At 46.1% G+C, this 24,675-nt stretch overlaps 1 protein-coding gene across 4 annotated transcripts in view; it reads left to right on the top strand.

Moving 5' to 3' along the window:
* The first annotated feature begins 4,937 nt into the window (after positions 1 to 4,937).
* rxrgb (retinoid X receptor, gamma b) overlaps positions 4,938 to 24,675 on the top strand; it is a 25,832-nt gene continuing 6,094 nt past the window's right edge. Inside the window, exons 1-4 of one of the 4 annotated variants that reach the window (XM_084436296.1) lie at positions 4,938 to 5,076; positions 20,309 to 20,541; positions 23,978 to 24,122; positions 24,362 to 24,541. In XM_084436296.1, the coding sequence (XP_084292422.1) occupies positions 5,046 to 5,076; positions 20,309 to 20,541; positions 23,978 to 24,122; positions 24,362 to 24,541 (589 nt within the window). In that variant the 5' untranslated portion in view covers positions 4,938 to 5,045. Of the gene's footprint in view, positions 5,077 to 20,308; positions 20,557 to 23,977; positions 24,123 to 24,361; positions 24,548 to 24,675 lie in introns of all 4 variants that reach the window. The other 3 variants (XM_084436295.1, XM_084436294.1, XM_084436293.1) reach the window with 3 other exon arrangements.

The following is a 24,675-nucleotide window of genomic DNA, read 5'->3' as shown; positions in this document are numbered from 1 at the left end:
ACACATACCAAGAATTTGACTAGGGTTAAAGCATACGCTGTTGCAGATGACATAGGACAGAGTGCAGGACAGTGCAAAACAGGAAAAAAACAAAATACAATGAAATGGGTAAATTATGATGTATTAACAAAAAGGGGAGGCACAAATGCAGTATTCTGTACATACTATATATAGAATGGAGTGTGGTGAGTGTATGTACAGTGAGTGTGCATGCAGTGTATGTATATTTGTGCATAGGGTATAGTGTAGAGTGTGGTGAGTGAGCGGTGTTATGTACAGTGAGTGCAGTGTGTGTGCCGTTGAGGTGTGTGGAACAATCAGAGGTTGTGTGCATGTGGTGCAGGGGGTATAGAGTCAGTGAGGGGGGATGGAGGGGGGGGGCGGGGGGGTTGGGGGTGTCGTGGGGGGGACACGAGCCTAGTTAATGAGTCTGATGGCCGTGGGAAAGAAGCTGTTTTTGTGGCGAGTGGACCCGGTCCCGATGGACCGCAGTGGGTCAAAGAGACCGTGACCGGGATGAGAGGGGTGTCGGCCGCAATCTTATTGGCCCGTTATGGTCCTGGAGGCATGCAGGTCCTGTAGGGACGCTAGTCTACAGCCGATCATCTTCTCAGTGGAGCGGGTGATGCGCTGCAGTCTGCCCTTGTCTTTGTCTGATTGATTGATTGATTGATTGATTCCAGTATGGTAAAGAGTGATCTGTAATAAGGTCATGATTACTATTATGACAACACAAGAGGTGTGTTTTGACTCCCTTACTTAACCCCATAAGCATAACAGTTTATCATAATATTGATTCTTTAGTGTCCTCACATGCAACAGGATCCCATGGGTGGGGGCTCAGAATACTGCAAGTGATGTAAATTGGTCTTGATTGGTTGAGATGCTTGAGAGGAATTAAGTGGTGTTGGCATTTAACCAATGAGTCTTGATAATAATGTCAGTAGGCTTGGTGGTGGTTGTACAGTAGTTGATTAGAGTGGCATGGTAACAACATCTATTAGTGCTTTAGCCTGATAGACCTGGACTCATCACGATGATTGTGTCTAAAGCCCCAGACACAGACATACGATTAACAGGTTAATCTAATGTAGAGGGCTGAAGGGTTAAACAGAACATCTGTGTAGACTGGATTAGGGGCTTGATCATATCACAATGGGAACTGTACTGTGTGTCTGACTCCAGGTTCCTTAAGCGCATCAATTACACAGCCATACAGTCATTTGGAACATGTCTGCTTTTTACCCAGGTAGCCTACTTTATCACAGTTTATCACCTATAGGTGATACCACTCATCATAAAAACTTTTTATTAAAAAGGCATCTATCCACTTAGCTTGATCTGTAGTTTTATGAAGAACACTCCACTCAGGTCCATTTTGACTGTGGGTTAATGGGATCCCTGTTTGTATGTGGAAGGCCCCCACCCGTTTGTAGTGAACATGGTGTTCTACTTGCACATGGGAGACTAGACGCAAGATAAACATCACAAAGTGACTCCCTCCAAATCCATTTAGACTCATGGATCCGTTCACCAACCACAATCATCTAGCATCAATAGACTTTGTAAAAAAAATGACGATTAATGTTTATGATTACAGATTAATACAGATATGATAGACAATAAGAATAGTACTGTCATCTTCAGTTGCAGTTAACAGGGTCTTAGGAGAAAATTGGATGTGGGATGTCATTATGCACACTAAGTCACTTTTTGTGTGCAGGTCTTCAAAGTATTAAAGGTTTTTCAGGATCTTGCACTTTGCCCTGTGATTGTACCTGGGGGCTGATGGGAGACGCATGCATGGTGTTTCTGGATACCTTTTGTCCAGCGACTCTATAAGGGACCCTGGTGAAAGACAGTAGTCTTCTGTTGAGGAAAGAATTTAAAGGCAAGTTTGAGAACAAAAAAAGAATCTGATTTCTGATTTATATTGAAACTCTGGGCCAGTAAAATGATCAATGTGTAAAGCCATTGAAAAACCTTCAAAATATTCTCTTTGCAATGTTTGCTGGAATGCCTTCCCTCCCAACTGACCACATGGTGAAGACAAAATGTGAAGAAAAAAAAACAATCCTTAAGGAGAAAGGGAGAGAAGTGGACAAGAGCCTGCTTATAAGTAAAGAAAGACGCCTCCCTAACAGAATTCGGGCCACATTTCATCTTTTGTGCCCGAGATTGATGACCTATGAGATGGATGATGTCCTGCACTGTTGTGTGGTATTGTCTCATCCCAGCGACCACAGAGAAGGGGAACACTTATCATCTCAGGCTTATGTGTGGAGCAGGGGGCGGGGGTTGTCAGTATGGTGAAGAGGGTTTTGGGGTGGGGGGTGGGGGGGGGGGGGGTTGATAAAGCGTGATGGAGGTGGGCTAATGGGTGCAGAGGCAGATGGAGAGGATGGTCTCCCATGACGACGCACCACCACCAGCACACCATCAGCCCAGCCAAAGAAAAAGGAGACACAGACAGGGCCTGAACAACCAGGAGAGAGAGAGACCTACAGACAGGGCCTGAACAACCAGGAGAGAGAGAGACCTACAGACAGGGCCTGAACAACCAGGAGAAAGAGAGACCTACAGACAGAGCCTGAACAACCAGGAGAAAGAGAGACCTACAGACAGGGCCTGAGCAAACAGGAGAAAGGGAGACCTACAGACAGAGCCTGAACAACCAGGAGAAAGAGAGATCTACAGACAGAGCCTGAACAACCAGGAGAAAGAGAGAGATACAGACAGAGCTTGAACAACCAGGAGAAAGAGAGACCAACAGACAGGGCCTGAACAACCAGGAGGAAAGACAGATGGAAACGCAAAGAGGAGTGAGAGAGAGAGAGAGAGAGAGAGAGAGAGAGAGAGAGAGAGAGAAAAGGAACAATACTGTGGGGAGAGAGAGAGAGCAAGAAAGAGAGATGAATGAGATGTATCAAACATCCAGAGAAGTGGTGTGACCGTGTAAGAAAGGTGTAATGTCCTAAATTGTTATTTATTCATTTGGTAGTTATGCAAGCAGCATGGCGAGCAGAATTTTGTTGGAGCGAGCAAGTATTGTACATGCACATGATTTATCACAGAGCATGTGACGTTTTTTGAGGCTCTAGCCTATGGATACATTCATATTTTACATTCTGCTGAGGTGCTGTGGGTCCATCTATGGGCTCCTTCAGCCCTTCTGAAGAGTGCAAGCAGGTGGCCCAGGTTTGGGGCGCTGGGTGAAGGATTAGGGTCTAGGCATTGTCTGGTGGGAGTGGAGCTGTGAATACAAAGGGATTAGTGCAAAGGGTTGCTTCATTGACTCTGTGTGTGTGTGTGTGTGTGTGTGTGTGTGTGTGTGTGTGTGTGTGTGTGTGTGTGTGTGTGTGTGTGCGCGTGTGTGTGTGTGTATGTGTGTGTGTGTGTGTGCGTGTGTGTGTTTTAAAGGAGGGGGTTGGTTTTAGGTGATGATGGATGGTGAGGCTGGCAAAATAAAACAATGCTTTTGAGATTAGGCAATGTAACCCAACACTCCACCACTTTCTTTGGATTTTTGACAGTTTAATTTACTGTCTCTGTAGTAGCCAGGCCTATATAGTATATATATATATATATGGATTTTCTTTCTTTTTTTTTCTTATCACAGTTTGTGTTTCCCCCTTGTGATACAAATAAAAATCATGTGGAATGAAACGAACTAAAATTATCTCAATGCCTTGAACCATGTGCCACCATTAGGGACGAGATAGAACTGACAAATGATCATTTTAATGCCCCTTTTTGACTTGAATGAATTTACGTTATCTGGAGCCTAATGGACGTGGTTGTGCTGGGGCGGTAACAAATGAGAAGCCCTGATTAGTGTAGAATGAGTTGAGAAAAAAGGCCATTCATCTTGGTTAGCATCCTCCTGTGCTCTTTTATGGGTCGTTGTTACAAGGATGGGAGCCGGGGGTGCTTGTCCCATTAACGGGGCAGCGAAAGGCCTGCTGAGTGGTCAGTGGCCGTCGTTGACGGAGCGTCTGCCCGCTCCACAGTTCAAGACTGTGAATGCCTTAGCCCGGGTTGACTCCTGAATAACCTTCTGAGGTACCGCGAGCTCACCCTTAAATGACCCCACACTCTGAGGACATTTCTGGGGGGATTCCGGGGGGTCTCGAGACCCGAACATGGAGTTTCAATAGGTAAACACTGGAGAATGGGAATCCCTCGGGCTCATTCAGAGTAAAGTAAACGACATGCCAACAAAATACACTCAAATCACACATAGGCCTACACACATAGGTAATTTTCTTCTTCAATTTCTTCTTTCATTGCTTACGTTTTTATGCATCATTCTAATCTGGAATAAGACTGACATTCTGAGATTCTGCAATTCATTGAAATGTTGAAATGCTAGACTACCAACTGACCCCAGGAATAAATTGTAGACTTAATTTATATCATTATATGTAGAAAAACTGCTCTAAACAATTAATGCCATAGGTATGTTGTCAATGGCCTATAAATAGCCTAAGCAAATCTGGTACAAATGAAATAAAATACCTATAATTAAACCTCTAACAGCCTATATTGAATCGGTAGCCAGTTATAATAACAAATAAATACATACATGAATAAAGAGGCCAAAATAAATAAATAGGCCAAATAAATAAATAGGCCAAATAAATAAATAAATAAATTATAGGAATATTATAAAAAGAGGCATAGCCGCAGTCTGATATGGAAATGGGGAGAACAAAGTACAGATTTTAGTAAGGCTATGGTGCTGGATTGGCTACGCCATGTTGATTTTTTTCCCTTTCTGAGAAAAATCGCATATGTGTAACCTATAACATTTCTCACTAGAGATTGCAACATTGTAACGCGCGAGGAGTTTCGTCATGTTGGAGCTTGATGTCGATGACCGTTGTCATTGGGAGAAGCCCTGTTTTCACCACCCCCTAACTGGGCCCCCATGTAGACCTGCCTTGTAGAGTTCAGTCGGGCTTGGGAGTGGAATTTGCTGGGATGCTGCTGCCTGTGACGGCGCTGCTACAACTGTAGGAAAACGACGCAGCAACTCATACATAATGGACAGCAATGATCCTTATTTACACCTAAGTGAGTATCCTTTCTCGCTCTATTGATCAAGCAATTCCATGAACAACAGTGATTTCGTATCATGTGGTTTGCTTTGGAGAAGCATGCGTTTGTCTCATGGCGTCTTTTTCCGAAGTGCTAGTGAGAGCCGTAGACTATATACGAGGCGTCCACGGACTTTAACCAGAGATTCCAGTCCATGAATGTAGTCGTGTTATATGTTTAGTTAACACTCGTTTTGCAGTTGTGCCTATTCACATGAGGGCTGCGGCCAATGCAAAAGTCAGGTGATCGCGGTTCTGCTGTTCAGACAAGGTCAGAGGTTGGCACTTTAATTGCGCTTATGTAATTTATGGCGCTCGTCGCGCGTCTCTTGCTAAACTGTTTGAGACAGAAACACAATTTATTGGTCTGGAATGGTTTCCCAATCCAAACCAGCGCGACTGTAGCCTACCGATCGAAAGACAAGGGATTTCTGGCCATGTCTGCTACAAACTTCCCCGTTTGAAAAACATTCACGGGAGCTTAGACCATGGCATGCGCTTTGGCCAAAGCACTGGGCTATCGGTGGATATAGGGAGCTCTTTGACAGTTTCCCACTTTATGGCCCTATTCTGACAGCTCCTTTCTCTCAAGTGACTTTGTACTTGACCGAGATAAGGCGGGGTTGATTTAGTGATATCTTCTTTAATGCTGTAGTCTGGTCCATGCACAATAAAAGAACATTGGTGTGTTTATGAGAAGCGTTAGCTTGCGCTATTGAAATGGAACCTATGGACGCTTTCATTTAACATTGTAAAACTGGAGTAGCCTAGCCCACCAAGTGAATAGGCTTGCTGTGTGACTTGTGTGATCCTTTCATTCTGATGTGAACAGTGAAGTTAAGGGCCCAGCGCCTTTTAAGCCCCGCTGCGTGAGTCACACACTCTATGCATAATTTATCATGTGATGTTTTCCCTGAAGGATACATTCATTGCCAAATCAAACCACTGCACTAGGCCTATAGCATGGTGTTAAATTGCAGGTATATACAAGCATAGTCACACGAGTGACTTCTCAATTATGATGCATATTCTTATTGCAATGATAAGCCTATGTTGCAGATATTTCAACACAACATTGGCATCGTTCTGATTGGGTGTCTCCCTGGGGGAATGGGACAGACATCTGCTGAGTGCATGTGGAGGTTGAGCAGGCAGAATGTGCAGACTCACAGCCTCCCCTCGCTCTGCGCCACTAACCGGATTGCTTTACTTGAACTGTATGTTCTAATGTAAAGATAAACACTATAACATCTCATACTATGTTATAATTATGACGTGAGGTCTATGCCTATCACAAGATGCCATTAATATCTGTGTTTAACAGGAAGTACTTTGTCATGCTGAATGACATGCAGGTAGCAGTATCACTGCCTCCATTTATCTATGCTTTTAAGTGGTTATGTTTTCTATTTCATGGATGATCCTTGTCTGGAATTGATAAATCATTTTTCACAGCTGTAATATGTGTCCTCTGTGTGAGGTCAACAAGGTCAACTGAACAGAGGCACACAAAAAAAGTAATCTGTGGATTTTCTGGAGTTCTGAATTGCTTTTGGCCACTCAGCTCCTCCCTGTGGCATTGTTTAATACAGGCCTATAAGAGAGGAATTCACTTCTGTTCCCTCAGCATGTCTGTGGTTGATGCCCAGTCTGAGGGGTTCGTTGGCAGGCCGGTTAGGGACAGGAGAGGCAACGTGCAGAACTAGGAAACCATGGAAAAGGAGAGAGATAGAGAGGGAATCACAGAATGAGAGGGGGAACGAGAAAGAGGAAGAAGGAGAGAGAGGGAGGTCACCCCAGGACTGGTGGACAGGAGCACTCTGAACTCTCTCTGGTCACCAAGGGTCAATGATTCTCCTGCTCTCTGTTTGAGGAACCAAGTTCCTGCTTTCCACGCACACACGCACACACACACGCGCGTGCACACACGCGCACACACATGCACACACGCACACACACACACACACTCTCTCTCTCTCTCTCTCTCTCTCTCTCTCTCTCTCTCTCTCTCTCTCTCTCTCTCTCTCTCACACACACACACACACACACACACACACACACTCTCTCACACACACACGCACACACACACACAATCTCACACATAGTCTCCCTCAAATTGGTTTAAGTGCATATTAAAAATGCATCAACATGTTTGTGTTGTGCTGTGTGCTTATGGACACGCTTGCATTGCTTTTCTTCTGGTCTCAACCTACAGAATACCTGAGCAAACATGACTGGGGAGACACACCCACCTATGACATGTGTGCAGGATGCCAGTCGGGGTGGGGAGGGAGTGTTCTATAGAGGGAGAGGCACTCTGAATGTTTGTATGCTGGTTTGGTTTCATGGCAGTAGTCAGAGAGTTCCTCCCACATGCCTGTTACTATTCCCTGGACTGCATTACATTCTGTAGGACTGTCATGTGCATTTTTGTACACCCCAAGCATCAGTGTGTGTGTTTGCATGTGTGCATGTGCGCATGTGTCTGTGATTGCATGTGTGTTGCACTGTGAGTGTGTGTTGTGTGTGTGTGTTTGTTTGTGTTTCACTGTAAGTGTTTGTTGTGTGTGTGTTTGTGTTTGACTGTGGTGTGTGTGTGTGTGTGTTATAATTGTGAGGGCAGAAAGGGTGGGCGTTCTCTCAACTAATTATTTGTAATTAGTCATTAGTGAAGAAGTCAGTCTTGATTTAATTCCAGCGTTCAAGCAAATAACCTCACAGACCCTCCGGGCTGCTATTTAGTTTGGGTGAGAGGTGTCTTTGCTTCCCTCCTTAGAATAACAGCACCCACATATCACACATGACTGCTCACATTTTCCCATGCGTTAAACACACATTGTACTGTACACACTTACATTCACATGAATACACAAACACAGATGCCTGTTCCTATTATCACACACTTCGGACAGATAGCCTACTTAAATTAAAAATTCCTTTTCAATCTGACAAGCAATATAATGCAATTAGATGGCAAGACCGTAGGCCTAGAGATAATACTGTCCAGGTCAATGCAAAAGTAGCCCACATGTACAGTAGGTTCAAAGGGTATGGCTATGATTGACATTAGTTACTTTGATTGACATGACATGGCGCGGTAGTCCTTCCAAATTCTTACTGCGTTCAGTCAGTGTTCAGTTCTACTTAACTCTGTCCCTCTGCCGCAAGAGGACACAGCAGCAGCAGGTTCCGTACCGCCCAGGTTCATAAGGTCTCATTAAATCTCCCCCTGCAGAACAGAACATGCTGTCAGCCTCCCATGTCTATTTTAAGTGCTCTGAGGGCCATTTTCAGCATACTAGTCCTATCACGCACACACTCACACACAGAAACACCCAAGAAAACAATTGAGTGCAAACACATACACACACTCATGCGCATGAGACACACACTCATGCGCATAAGACACTCGTCAAGTCATGAAACACACATTCACGCACCCTTACTCACTCCATCAGGATTGCTTTAGATCTGGGGGAAAGGTCCCCTTTTTCTGTGTTTCACAGTTTCTCTCATTTCCCTGTTCCTCCAGGCTCCAGATTGCCTGCTAGCCCTTTTCCTTAAAAATGCACAGTGGACAAAAGATGTCACATGTTTTAGTCTTCCTGTCAATATCACGGCGTAGCCTGCCAAAAAACACAATGTCCAGCGGCTAGCACAAGAAGAGAACAGGCTGGGACATACTGCTTAAAAACACAAAAACACCACAGCTTCAGATTGGTTTGTGCAACAACACTTTCTCAGCAGCAAATCTTCAGGTCGTACTTCAGTGGTTACACATTACTGTCTATCTTGAAATACTGTATGTATACACACTTTGTTACCCATTTAGACATCCATGTATGGTTTTATGAATGCTAATTCTGGCTCTTAGGGCTAATTTTATGTTTTAATGTGGGCCATTATGCTCTATTATAACTCAGCATAAATTTGAGAAGGTCTGTATTTTATTTTGGGATCTCCCTAAAGGCCAGTGAGATTTGATAGAGTGTTAACCTTTCCTGTTGGGACCATAGAGTCCCTTGGAGATTAGCTTTACTGGTGCTCGTGTTTCACAAAGCCACTGACTCGTGGTGTACTTTCAAACACATATATTACACACACACACATCCACACACACACACACACACGTTATACCATATGTTGGCTATTCATACTATAGATGGATGGATGAAGTAGGATAATTATCTAATAGAACACACAGATACATACATACTGTACCTAGGTGGTCTGAAACCTTAGTAAATGCTTGTGTCTGAAGATATCCTCTGGTGTTACTGTTATTGTTAAAATTAATCACCCATGCCATGGGCATAGAAATGGACAGTTCCTGGAATGCAAGGATAGATACGCACACACACACACACACACACACACACACACACACACACACACACACACACACACACACACACACACACTCACACTCACACTCACACACACACACACAATGTGCTGGACTGCTTTGGCTTCAAGGCTTCAAGAGTAACATACACACAGGCATCGTGCCACCAGATTGCCTACAGGCATGTACTGTATGCAGCCCAATTAGAGCAAAGCATCCTGGGTCAAACTATGAGGACATCTCTGAGGGAAACAGTCCAGTGCTCTCTTATCTTAAGATGATCTCACAGCGCACACACAGCGCATACTAGAACCAATCAGCCGGTCTCACAAGACACAAGCACTAAGAGTAGACACCCACATTAGTGTACTAATTTCAAGGAACTGCATTCAGATGTGAGCCTTTATCATCAGAGAAACGGCCCCTAGCGGCCCCTCTTAGGGCCCTGTATAAACTCCTGCATTCCCATGCTCTTTAGCCCCAAGCCTTCTAAGAGGGAGAAATAGGAAACTACAGCCACTTGTAGATGCAAGTGCCCCCCCCCCCAACCACACACACTCTCCCCTCCGCACTCTCTCCACCCCCCACGCCCCCTCTCCACCCCCCTACTACAAACCCCCATGCACTGGCACAACAGGTGTCGGCGGTGCAGATAGTTTTACCCCGGCCACCACACCCAGAGCACTCCACTCGCTACAGGGGGGGCGGGGTTGGGGGGGTGGGCAGGGCGGAGGAGGCGGAGAGAGCCGGACAGGAGCTGATCTGCAGCAGCAAATGGTCCCCCCCCCACCCCCCCCCCGGGATTGATCACAGGATAATCCGGGTAATCCTGTGAAACGGTGCGGCCTCCTGACTCCGCCCCCTTCCCTCCAGACTCCTCCCCCTTCCATCCCGACTCCGCCCCCTTCCCTCCTGTCCACACTGCTAAGCCTGTGTGTCTCTCTCTCGCTCTCGCTCTCTCCCTCTCCCTCTCTCTCTCTCCCTCTCTCTCCCTCTCCCTCTCTCTCTCTCTCTGCACCGCCACTACGGGACCAGCCAGAGCTCCCGTCTGTCCGTCCGTCCGTCTGCTGGAGAGACTGGCCCGGGACAGGTGGTCTGGCTGGCACCCCCCTCCTCGTTGCCATGTGGCATCCCGTGGCATCGCCTGCGTTGGCAGGAAGCCCTGGCAGAGACGCGGGTTATGAGCTCGGAGTAGCGAGGGACTAGCTAGGAAGGATTGTAACGCACACGATGACTTTATCCCATCGCAGACCAACTGCTGGTGTGGATCAGAGAGAGGATTTGTTCAATCAGGACAGGAGTTCAATGCATCCCACTGTACTGTAGGTGAGAACAGATATATGAAGTGTACAGTTGGACTTCACAACATTTTCAGTGGGAAACTTTCCTTTATGATGTTTCCTCTGTAGGAAGAACAACTGTACTCCTCTGCATCTTGATTCTCTTGTTCTCTTTGAGTCATGTGTTATGTGGTACATCATAGTTTGTCTTTATTATAAAGTCAATAGGTTCTTATGACTTGATAATGACTTGATTGATTCATTAATTACTTAGCTGTACTAACTGCCTGCTGCTCTGGTGTAGTTCTTCTAACATAAGTGGCATGAATGATAACTGATGTCACATCATGAGAGGGAAATGCATTTCTTCTGCGGGGTACAGCAGACATATAGAGATGGTTGGAATAATGGCATTGAGTTTGGACAGAGGCTGGCACGATTCTGGCTTCCCTGGTTTGTCAACGCAATGCTATCCCCACTCTGTCATCATTCACAAGGACTCTCCTTCTACCTCTCTCCTCCCCTCTCTGGCTCTTAATCTGTCTCTCAACACGTCTCTCTTCCTGTTATCCTCAGCCCCTTCTCCTCCCCCCACCCCCCTCTCTCTCTCTCTCTCTCTCTCTCTCTCTCTCTCTCTCTCTCTCTCTCTCTCTCTCTCTCTCTCTCTTTGTCTTTGTCTGTCTGTTTTCTGTCACAGCATCCTTCCATCAACACCTGGGATTTTTTTCCATTGTGTGTTTGGAGAGGTGTAGGAGGTGATGATGTGCTCTCTGTCACACACAGGCTGTCCACAGCCATTATCTACCCAGAGTCGGACCGCATGTGTGTGTAGAGTCGGGCCGCGTGTGTGTGTAGAGTCGGGCCGTGTGTGTGTGTTGTGGCCTATGGGTTAGGGCTGTAGGATTGTATCGATACAACGATGCATCGCGGTACGTAGTCTCGCGATACTGTATCGATCTTTCAGCCCGGAGTATCGATACAGCCGGGCGCTGTAAAATTAAAAAAAAAAAAAAATATATATATATATTTTATTTTTTTTCATTTAAATTTTTAAATCCAGTTTAAAAAGCATATTCTACAATATTAAGTTAAAAAAGCATACATATAAATAATTTTGAAAAACCATAAATACTACAATGTTGACAGTTTAAAAAGCATGGATATCAAATGTAAAATATTTATTAGCTAGCTCTCTGTCCAGTCATTGAGTTTGAGTTATCTATATAGTGCATTTGAGCCATTCAGTTTTCAGTCTTGAACACTTAAAATCTTTCAGTAAATGATGCGTGTATCGCAATACGTATCGTATCGTATTGTATCGTGACCTCTGTATCGTGATACGTATCGAATCGTGACCTGTGTATCGTGATGCGTATCGTATCGCGAAATCCAAGATGATATACAGCCCTACTATGGGTGTGTGTTAGTGTTTGCGTATGTATATGTGTGTACATGCTGAACTACCAGTTCTTTCTGTTTGCCCTTTAGCACACAACAAACTGCACAACAACTGACTGTTTAAAACTAACGTTTAAAACGCCACTACTGTAAATGTGGTACTTTATCATAACAGGGTTGCAGCAGGCTTGGACCCCTAATAGCACGCCATGGAGTTACAGTGGCTGGGATGAAAGCTAACAGCTACAGTATACAGGCTACAGTATACAGGCTACAGTATACAGGCTAATAGTATACAGGCTAGAGTATACAGGCTAGAGTATACAGGCTAGAGTATACAGGCTAGAGTATACAAGCTAGAGTATACAGGCTACAGTATACAGGCTATAGTATACAGGCTATAGTATACAGGCTACAGTATACAGGCTACAGTATACAGGCTACAGTATACAGGCTACAGTATACATGCTACAGTATACAGGCTACATGCTATAGTATACAGGCTACAGTATACAGGCTATAGTATACAGGCTATAGTATACAGGCTACAGTATACAGGGTACAGTATACAAGCTATAGTATACAGGCTACAGTATACCGGATATAGTATACAGGCTACAGTATACAGGCTACAGTATACAAGCTATAGTATACAGGCTACAGTATAAAGGCTACAGTATACCGACTATAGTATACAGGCTACAGTATACAGGCTATAGTATACAGGCTATAGTATACAGGCCACAGGCCAACGTTTAAACCGCCACTACTGTAAATGTGGTACTTTATCATAACAGGGTTGCAGCAGGCTTGGACCCCTAATAGCACGCCATATATATACACAGTATACATGCTACAGTATACAGACTACAGTATACAGACTACAGAATACAGGCTACAGTATACAGGCTATAGTGTACAGGTTATAGTATGCAGTCTAATAGTATACAGGCTAGAGTATACAGGCTAGAGTATACAGGCTATAGTATACAGGCTACAGGCTAGAGTATACAGGCTAGAGTATACAGGCTAGAGTATACAGGCTAGAGTATACAGGCTACAATATACAGGCTATAGTATACAGGCTACATGCTATAGTATACAGGCTACAGTATACAGGCTACAGTATACAGGCTACAGTATACAGGCTATAGTATACAGGCTATAGTATACAGGCTACAGTATACAGGCTACAGTATACAGGCTTGAGTATACAGGCTACAGTATACAGGCTATAGTACACAGACTACAGTATACAGGCTATAGTATACAGGCTACAGTATACAGGCTATAGTATACAGGCTATAGTATACAGGCTACAGTATACAGGCTATAGTATACAAGCTACAGTATACAGGCTATAGTATACAGGGGGGCGGCTGTAGCTCAGTTGGTAGAGTGGGTTGTTCAATGATCGAAGGGTCAGCGGTTCGAATCCCAGCTCCGACTGTCCACATGGCGAAGTGTCCTTGAGCAAGACACCTAACCCCAAAATTGCTCCCAATGAGCAGGTTAGCACCTTGCATGGCAGCTACCGCCATTGGTGTGTGCATGTGTGTGTGAATGGGTGAATGAGAGGCCGTTGAAAAGCGCTTTGAGTGCTGCTAAGGTGGAAAAGCGCTATATAAGTGCAGTCCGTTTACCATTTACAGGCTATAGTATACAGGCTACAGTATACAGGCTATAGTATACAGGCTATATACAGGCTATAGTATACAGGCTACAGTGTACAGGCTATAGTATACAGGCTATAGTATACAGGCTATAGTATACAAGCTACAGTATACAGGCTATAGTATACAGGCTACAGTATACAGGCTACAGGCTACAGTATACAGGCTATAGTATACAGGCTACAGTATACAGGCTACAGTATACAGGCTACAGTATACAGGCTATAGTATATAGGCTATAGTATACAGGCTATAGTATACAGGCTACAGTATACAGGCTACAGTATACAGGCTATAGTATATAGGCTATAGTATACAGGCTATAGTATACAGGCTACAGTATACAGGCTACAGTATACAGGCTACAGTATACAGGCTATAGTATACAGGCTACAGTATACGGCAGCACAAGCCTCTCCCCTGTGTTAATCCTGCCAGTCTGTCCGGTCCCAGGAGAACGGGGAGGTCTGTCTGTGCTCGCTCCACCAGCCATTTCAACATCACTCTTATTCAATTCACAATGCTCTTGATAACAGATGAATATACTGTAACTGTAGCCTTTAGAAGTCTTTGGCCTCTACTTCGTCATGGAGAGTCAATGGTGCATGGAGATGACATTAGGCTGTTCTGAGCTGGTGTTTTTATTTTCAGTTTATCTGTTGTGATGTTGTGATGTTTTTATGTTATGTGTTGTATTTGTTTTTGAACTATGTGTGCTGCTTTCCTGGCCAGGGTTCACCTGAAAAAGAGATGCAAATCTCAGTGTGATTTTACTCTGGTTAAATAAAGGCAAAATTTAAAAAAAATAAAAAATGTCCAGAATACTTGCTCGTATAACCCTATAAGAGAATTTTCTACACCACTCTCATATACCTTTTAGTAATTTAGCAGATGCTTTTTATCCAACGTGACTGACAGTTATGAGCTAGTGTTGTCGTTAAGTGCTCAAGGGCACAACGGTAGACAATGATTGATGGGAGATCACTTGTCAAGTGGCCCGGTCTCGAACCGGAAACCTTTTGGTCACCGGTTGAATACTGTAACCACTGGGCTACCTACCGCCATAATCATGACATTCTGCTCATGTCTCATTGGTTGTAGAGTTTTTTAGCAAGTTGTACCTACCCTTTATCCATCCACCTACCTCCGCACAAGAGACGTCTCTTCTCCTATACCTCTGACTTGCTGTCAGCTTTGGGTGGTGCATAGGGGGGGTTGGATCACAGGCTCTGTGATCAGGTCGGTGGTCACAGGCTCTGTGGTCAGGTCAGTGGTCACAGGCTCTGTGGTCAGGTCAGTGGTCACAGGCTCTGTGGTCAGGTCAGTGGTCACAGGCTCTGTGGTCAGGTCAGTGGTCACAGGCTCTGTGGTCAGGTCAGTGGTCACAGGCTCTGTGGTCAGGTCGGTGGTCACAGGCTCTGTGGTCAGGTCGTCCTGTCCAGGAGGTCCTGGGGCAGCAGGAGCAGGTGTGGAACTCACCATCCATCACACCCTTGCTCCTCTTCCCAGCGAACCCCTGTATACCTGGAAAACCAGGGCTTCCAAGAATCTGAGAGGGGTTGCCTCGACAGAACCACCGGGGATCTTTGTATTGTCCCCCAATCCTATTTGTTTGTTTTTCTTGAATCGTTTGGTCAGTCTGTCCTGCCTCTGTGGGGTGAGTTGTTTGGTCATGTCTGGCTGGTGTGTGTTGTTGATTGACATAAGCCTTGTCTTTTCCTCTCCGAGCCAAAACATCTGTTATCTCCTGTCTGGCTTCGTCACCAGCTCGTCAATCCTCTTCCTCTTCAGAAACCTTCACATCAGCATCTCCTCCGTGTGCGCGCGCACGTGTGTGTTGGGGGGGGGAGCATGAGGAAATAGTAGGTGAAAGGCCTGACACAAATTTGGAAAGACATTTTTAAATGTCGACCATTAGGACGGATGGAACTTCCTCTTTTGACTGAACTGTTAGTTCACTACAGGACAGAGTTGAGAGTCAGGGAGGGTCATTCTCTCAGACCCATCTGACCAGTTCTGCGGTCAGACCCGCTTGGCAGAGGGTCAGGAACATACTTCATGTGGGACAATAAAAGAAAGAAAAACACTATTACACAAGAGCATGGCTGTTGTTGCATTGTTATTATGATGTTTCATACAGCAATTTTATATATTTTCACAATTCATCTGAAAGCAACAGCGGTAACCGTAACCTAAAATAGATTGGACGACATGAACTAAGCAGATTCAACTTGGCGCTCAGGTGAGAGCAGAGTTAATAGTCTTTCAGGTGCTCTTGGGGTTTGGGAGGGAAACTTCAATGCAAAAACAAAAGGTCCCCTCAAAAGGTCCCCTCAAAACCAGAAGGCGGTTTTGAGGTTCCGTCAAAACCAGAAGGCGAGGAAGGTAGGAGAAAAAAGCCTTTATTAAATCATCTTGGGCTTAAAAATATTAAAGACCAACATGTTTCGACCGCACTGGTCTTCTTCAGGGAAGAGAATGGTAGATTGGACGACACCTGGAGAGAACAGGCCCCCAGAACAGCCGTGTTTTCCATGTTCCTGGTCGGAGCTGAGCGGATAGGGGCAGGACAAGCAGGACTTCTCTCCGTCAATGATCTAATGTTCCCAGCCCGGGGAGCAGATTAGATGAGTGTGTGATCATGTGAGTGTAGTGCTGTAATGTAATGCTGAGCCAGAGCGAGACAATACACCCCCCCCCCCCCCCCCCCCCCCCCCACACACACACCATATCCCTCCATCCCTCTCTCCATCCCTCTCTCTATCCGCTCTCTCTATACCTCTCTCTACCCCTCTCTCTATCCCTCTCTCTACCCCTTTCTCTATCCCTTTCTGTCCCTCTTTCCCTCCCCTAACCCCCCCCCCGCGCTCTCTTGGCCTCCCACCTCCTTGACAGCTGGCCTGCCGGGCTGTGGATACTTACCCTGGGATAAGAGGATTTGCTGCCACAATTGATCAGACATCAACCTCATTTAGGAGAGAAATGTATGTTTTAATGTGTGTGTCTGTATTCTGTGTGTGTGTGTGTGTGTGTGTGTGTGTGTGTGTGTGTGTGTGTGTGTGTGTGTGTGTGTGTGTGAGTGTGCATGCCCATGCGTGTATGTATGTGCGTTTGTGTATGTTTGTGTCTGTACTGTATGTGTGTGGGTGTGTGTTTGTGTATGTTTGTGTCTGTATATGTGTATGTGTGTACTGTATTTGTCTGTGTGTGTGTGTTTGTGTGTTTGTGTGTGTATGTTTATGTGTCTCTATATGTGTGCGTGTGTGTATGTGTATGTTTATGTGTCTCTATATGTGTGTGTGTGTGTGTGTGTGTGTGTGTGTGTGTGTCAGTGGGCTGGAGGCCAGGAGTTGTTAGTGAGTTGGTTTGGCAGTGAAGATAGTTCTTAATTACATGTCCACTGTCTAATGAGTCCGCAGTCTGTTCTCTGGATTGCTTAAGGATGCATTATGGTTTGTGTCTGTCTGTTACAGCAGACACACACACACACACACACACACACACAGAGCAGATCGATGCACACATTAGGGATTTGCCTGTCTCTGTAGGGGGTAATCTAATAGATATTGAAGCCTTTGTCAATCTAACTCTACTCCACTCATACACACACACACACACACACCGCTAGTCTCCTCTCCAGACAGCATTGAATGACCACAAACTGGAGTGCTCTGTCTATTCACTGCCCTGTAATTAACAATGAGGGATTTAAAGGGTTTGTGGTGGTTGTAGTTTTATTTGCTGGCCACAAAATCAAGTCTTTAGCTACACAACGTCTTGTGTTTTCTTTCAAGGGAAGGTCTTTAATTAAAAAAAGAGAAGGTGAAGTGTGTAGTTGTATAAGATCGTCATGCTACGTCTTAATTTTCAACCCCTTTATGCATCTCCTACCCATGTTCAATGTTGCAATAAGGGTATTTTAAGGGTCTGTGTGTTCAAATCTGTGCTTTTTCTGGGAATCATCTGCGCAATACTGGGATCCTGATATGATCTCGTTTGAACTTGGTCGGGGATTTGGCAAGAGGCAACCTTTGAGTCGCGATGCCAGGGGTCAAAGGTGCTCCACAGTGCTGCTGTCTGTTTGTTGTCTCAAATGGAACCCACAGTACCATAACGACGGGCCTGGACCAGGCCTGGACCCGAGACACCGGCTCTAGCTTTTTCTCATGTCGCGTTGTGTGTGGTGTTTGTGAGCGTGTGTTTGTGATCATCTATACATGCGCCACCTCGCCATTGGAATTTCCAGCGCACGAGAGCGCTCTGCTCCCACTGGGGAGCGCGCACGTGAGAATGTGCACATCCAGAGCCGTGTGTGGAGCGCTGATTTACATAGCGTAGCGATGGAACCGCCGGAGGAGGCGGGTCACATCAGGATATAGCCTCGTGATCCAGGATCACTCCAGACGTTTTAGACTCCCTCTGTTGACCACGCAGTGACCGGCCGCGCGCGTAGTCCCGGGTCTTGAGTGTGCCTCACCTTGGCCCGCTCTCTCAGGGAGGCCTCTCAGTGTGGGACTAGTTTGCCTGGAAGGGCTTCATAGAGAGGGGAGAAGGGTGGGGGCTGTAGTTTTTGTGCTAAATAGGAAGTTGCACAATATCTGTCCTCTGGCATACAAAGGCAGAGCGAGTGGCCAAACAGCTGCATGTGTGTCTGAAATCACTTCCATGCAGACGGTCCCTCAGCTGATGTTGCATTCCACTCCCTTTCCTAACCCTCTTTCAGAATCACTCACACACATCTTCCCTAATACTCTGTGAACATCCTGTGAGCTCCTTAAAGCTCAATAATAGGGTTTTCCTGCTCTCTGGTTCACTGGGTCAGGAGTTGCGAAGTGTTCAATCCCAGTGGGGTAGTAGAAACCGTTGTACAGTGACACCATAGTACTAGTTTTGTTCTGAAATATGTCTTGAAGGTCACTTTAAACGATGAGTACTGTAGCTATCACAGTACTCTTCTACATCTTATCACACTGGAGAAGGAGTAATAAGAGAATACTTACCTATGCCCCCCCCCCCCCATTGCTCTCTGTAAAGCGCATTGCGTTGTCTCTGTGTATGGAATGCGCTATACAAATAAAGTTTGATTCGATTACTTCCAGCGCCTGTGGGGGCTTGAAGTGGTAGAGGGGCTTCTTTGCATGTCAGTGCGGGGGTCTCTGTTGGCCGTGGTTTTGATCTTGCAGGTGCTCACCCCCCCCCACCCACCCACTGTGAGGCACAGGAATGTGACATTTAACTAAGGCCAGTGGCAAAGTGCATCTTGTGTCTCAGCCAGTGTGGGTGTGTGTGTGTGACATTGAAAATGCTCTACTCCCGGTATGAAGGCTCTTAATGAACGAGGGACTCTCTTCCTAGACGTTCTGCAGCTGATGGAAAGAAAAGACAAATGTCACAACAACCATAAATAGGCTGTTAATGGCTTCACGTGCCCCTGACATGTAGGTGTGTCTATAGATGTACTGTGTGTGTCAGGTTGTCTGTGAGCCTGTCTTTGTGTGTGTGTGTGTGTGTGCGTGTGTGCGTGTGTGCGTGTGTGCGTGTGTGTGTGTGTGTGGTATGTGTACACAATGATATATACGATTAATTGTGCAGCCCTAATGTGTGTCAGTGTTTTTGTGTTTGTGTGTGTGTGCGTGTGTGTGTGTGTGGTATGTGTACACAATGATATGCACGATTAATTGTGCAGCCCTTATGTGTGTCAGTGTTTTTGTGTGTGTGTTTTTGTGTGTGTGTGTGTGTGTGTGTGTGTGTGTGTGTGTGTGTGTGTGTGTGTGTGTGTGTGTGTGTGTGTGTGTGTGTGTGTGTGTGTGTGTGTGTGTGTGTGTGTGTGTGTGTGTGTGTGTGTGTGTGTGTGTGTGTGTGTGTGTGGGTGGGTGGGTGGGTGGGTGGGTGGGTGGGTGTGTGTGTGTGTGTGTGTTTGCCAGCCAGTAAGTAATTTCCAGCGATGATGAATGTCCTCTCAGCCACATGCACGCAGTCACACACACACCACGCCCTGTTACCTCGTTGATGGACAGCTCTGCACACACACACACACACACTAAAGAGGTAATCTATGTAAATGTCAGCCTGTCAGTTTAAATCTGTGAACGCAAAGCAAATCAACGACTGTGACCAAAGTCGTGTTTGCTGCATCCTGGGTAGGGATTGCAGGGCCGCGTGGGGGAAATGTGAGATTGGCAATATTCTGTAAACGTCTCAAAATCACCTACAGTCATTCAACCATACTGAACGCCTTAGCCTAGAAGTCGGCTATATTACAGGTAGATTTCAGTCTTCTGGTTTATTTCTTAGCAATCTGGACTGAGAGACTGGATTTGGCTGTTCTAGCTAATACATGCATTTATTCATCCTGCTCAAAACGCATTTCAACTTCCTGATATTCTGCAGTCAGACATTTTCCTGCCTTGTTTACACGGCAGTGTGTTTTCTTATTGTTTAAATCAATGCGACCGAACCCTGTCTCTGTGCATGCTCACCAATTCTCTGCTCCTCTGGCTCCTCCCCCCACAGACTCCTCAGGGCCAATGAGCACACCCCACTCCCACCACCCGCCCATGGGCATGGTGGGGCACCCGTCCGTCATCAGCACCTCCAGGCACCTCCCATCTCCCATGAGCAGCCTGGGCTCGCCCATGAACGGCCTGGCGTCGCCGTACTCCGTCATCACGTCCTCGCTGGGCTCGCTGCCCGTATCGCTGCCCTCCACGCCTGGGATCAACTACGGAATGCTCAACGGTCCGCAGGTGAGAGACTGCATGGTAAGACTGCCTCTAACATACTAAAAGCAAGTGATGTGAACAATAGACTTTTGTCCTGCAAATGCAACCCACAAAATGCAACCCACGAGGGTTGTTCTCGGAAATTCTTCATTGGTGATTACAAATGACCTTCAATTTGTCCCAGCTCTCCTAGGGTGCACTTATGTCACTATTTGGCATTTGTCTTAGTCAGCTTTTCCTATTTTTTCTCGCCTCTTGTTTTTGGTTCATAATGTCCCGGCCCCCCACTGAGAAGCCAACCTCAGAGGAGGTTTAAGGTTGAGCATATCCAATCTCTGTTGGACTGCGCCCCGAAGCACGCACTGTTCTCCAGTCCCCCTCGTACCCTCTGTGTGATCTTTACACGTACCCCTGAAAGGTCAGTCAGCAGGGAGCGGTATATGGTGTCGCTCTGCCAGGCTTAAGATCCAGCCAGAGATGACCGACTAGCCAAGACTCAGCCCTTTAATGGAGGACTTACTAGGAAAGACGAGCCCCTGCTCTACACCCTCTCCCCCTGGGATTCACACCCTCACCCAGGGTATTAGCGGGTCACTCACAACAATACCCCCCCCCCCACACACACACATTGAGACCCGCTGGACATCTTCTCTACCAGATAAACAATCCACAACAACACCCGTAATGCCGTTCTTTTCACTGTCCCCCCACAATGGACTACAACATCCAAGAGCTTTTCTCTTTCAGTGTCCTATTCATGGGACTACAAAGCCCACGTGGCCGTGCTTTGACAGTCAGTTTGGTTCGGGCTGGGGGGGGGGGGGGGGGGAGGAGGAGATGATATCCATAACTCCGTGGATGGTGTATGGATTTGTGCCCGGGGGGACTGTCTGTCATATGACCGCATGTGTAGCTCTGTTCACGCGTGTGCGCTCACCAGTGACAGTGGAGTGTTGCGCAACCGGCACAAACTCTCAGTCCAACATGTCTGTGTTTATATGGGGGCATCATCTCTGTGTTTATATGGGGCATCTCCTATCATCTCTGTGTTTATATGGGGCATCTCCTATCATTTCTGTGTTTATATGGGGGCATCTCCTATCATCTCTGTGTTTATATGGGGCATCTCCTATCATATCTGTGTTTATATGGGGCATCTCCTATCATCTCTGTGTTTATATGGGGCATCTCCTATCATCTCTGTGTTTATATGGGGCATCTCCTATCATCTCTGTGTTTATATGGGGGCATCTCCTATCATCTCTGTGTTTATATGGGGCATCTCCTATCATATCTGTGTTTATATGGGGCATCTCCTATCATCTCTGTGTTTATATGGGGCATCTCCTATCATCTCTGTGTTTATATGGGGGCATCTCCTATCATCTCTGTGTTTATATGGGGGCATCTCCTATCATCTCTGTGTTTATATGGGGCATCTCCTATCTTGGCTGGAGGCTGGGGTGCACTTTGTAATGCACTGATTATGTGGAAAATCCCTACTACTGTAGCCGGACACCTACCCGGTTATGCATTGCTTGACATTAAAGCATGAGTAAAGAGGATTCTTCATTAACTACGGGCCCTATACCATGCTTCATATAAAGAATTTATAAAGCATAAATATTGCAAATACGACACAGCAGGTCCATTCTGTTATATGGTGAAATCAGGTTGGGATTCTGAGGAACGACAAGCATAAGAGTGACATTTGCATGTTCGGAGGCGTGTGTAAACCATGAGTTTGGCAGCGTGCTATTAGTACAGTATGTGAGAGGCACGGAGGGGGGGGGCTGCCCATTATTGACTCAATGACGACAGAAAAGGCAGGCGGCTTAACGTTCATTTAACTGTGACTATCTGCCTTAGGGGCATTTACTGGCTCACAGAGAGAGAGAGAAATTGTGGGAGAGAGGGTGGAGAGAGGGAGGGAGAGAGAGAGAGAGAGAGATGAATTAAGAGCATTCTGGGACAGCACAGGGAGAGAGAGTGATTAAGGAAGAGAGAGAGTGAGAGAGAGAGAGAGAGAGAGAGAGAGAATCTGCCTCTGACCTCTCCTGTGAGGTCAGAGGCAGATCTTGGTTCAGACAGCCGTTAGGGGATGGACAGTGCAGAATACAGGTCATTAATAAACTATAGGAAATGCCTGAAGTCCCTGGGAAGGATGTCCTCCAGTAAACGCAAGGCAGTGCATCAAATAGACAGATGACTGTATGTAGGTCACTTCTGTTTGTCCAATGTTGAGACATGCATAGATCTATAGATAAACACAAACAAACAAGAACAGGTGCTAGTGGATCCATTGCAGCCAACTCAGTGGTAGACTGGTAAAGGTCAAAGTGCAAAGGCACAATAAGGGCAGCATAAAGGCTGATGTTTAGAACATTAGCTTAGGATGTAGGAACTGTTTAGAAAGGGATTACACACAGTTGATTCAGGCATGTACCTTGTCTTTAGAATCAGCATTAGGCAGAGTATGAAGTGAATCGTTTTGGGATGACAGAACCCTGAGCTCATCAAATCTGCCTTATCCCTGAAGTTCATGCCCTCTGTTGGTTGGAATTGGGAACTACAGCTTAGTAAACGTGACTGCCTTAGACTCCCCCTTCCATGCCTACTCCTGTCAACAAAAATTAAGAACCTGCATGGAAAGACCCCGTTTACACCTTGCATTAAAATGTGTTTTTGGTGATCAGATTGCAATCTGATCGTGTTAAACCACATGAACATACAGGTGTAAATGCGCCCAAAACGTTTTGAGGACGGACTGCGATCCGATCGGCCAAACCACCTCCGGAGGTGGTCAGGGACGCATTTCGACCACATTTAATATAAGTGTAAATGGAAATGCATTTTTAATCCACATATCAACAACGTGGGCGGAAATACATAGCTGTTGGAACACGCCAGTTCCAGACCAGCAAGGAGCAGGCTTCCATGGCAGCTAGCAAGAAAGCATTAAAATGGTACCTGGTTAAGGTTGGAGTCCAGACGAGACAAAAGTGTCTATTCTCAATTTGGTCGGACGAAAATATTCAAGCACAAACAGGATGTGACGTTCGATTGTCAGCTGGACAGAGTCGATCGGATCTCAAACGGATCGGGTTGAAGATAATCGAAACGCATATTAATGCCAGGTGTAAATATAATCAGCCTAAATCATTATCTAGATCTCAATCTCGATACGAGACGCATTCTAATGCAAGGTCTAAACGGGGTCTCTGAGAATGATCCCTCCCTTTAACCAAGCATGGAATGGAGGAGAGATAGAGTGGTGATCGGAAAGACGGGTAAGAAAATTGGTGAACAAGAGAAAGAGGACTGACTCATTCATCTCCACTCCTATCTCCCTCTTCTCCTCCTTTCCACTCTATCCTCTCCATTTCCTCACCTCCTTCCATCTTCCTCTCTGTCCCCCTCCTCCTCCTCCTCCCCCTCCTCCTCCTGTGTTTGTCCCCAGATGAACTCTATGAACAGTGTTAGTAGCTCAGAGGACATCAAGCCCCCTCCAGGCCTGCAGTCCCTGGGGAACATCAACTACCAGTGCACCAGCCCGGGGGGCATGTCCAAACACATCTGTGCCATCTGTGGAGACCGCTCCTCAGGTAAGGCCGACCTAGCTCCACCCCCCCCCCAAAAAACCTGCAACCTCAGGATAGTGTGGAAACCGATGTCTTTATTTGAGGTTTTAATAGCAATCGTAAAGTATGTTATTCATGATTCATTCTTTGAATTCTAAAGGACGAAGCGGTAGAGAGCCTATCTTGCTCTGAGGAGTCTTTGATGTTGATGTAAGACTTTCAAGTTGATGTTGTTTTTGCTGTCGTCCCTCTTGCTTATACAGGGAAGCACTATGGGGTGTACAGCTGTGAAGGATGCAAGGGCTTCTTTAAAAGAACCATCCGGAAAGACCTCACCTACACGTGTCGAGACAGCAAGGAATGCCTGATCGACAAGCGCCAGCGCAACCGGTGCCAGTACTGCCGCTACCAGAAGTGCCTGGCCATGGGCATGAAGAGGGAAGGTGTGTGTAAGTGTGTGCGTGTGCCCAGGGAGGGAGGGAGGGAGGGAGGGAGGGAGGGAGGGAGGGTGTGTGTGTGTGCGCGTGCGTGTGTGCGTGCGTGAGAGTGTGAGTGGGTAGTGTGTGCTCTAGTGCAC

Source organism: Borostomias antarcticus, assembly GCF_949987555.1.
Source record: "Borostomias antarcticus genome assembly, chromosome: 3".
Taxonomy (NCBI): domain Eukaryota; kingdom Metazoa; phylum Chordata; class Actinopteri; order Stomiiformes; family Stomiidae; genus Borostomias; species Borostomias antarcticus.
This window is presented reverse-complemented; position numbering and strand designations above follow the sequence as displayed.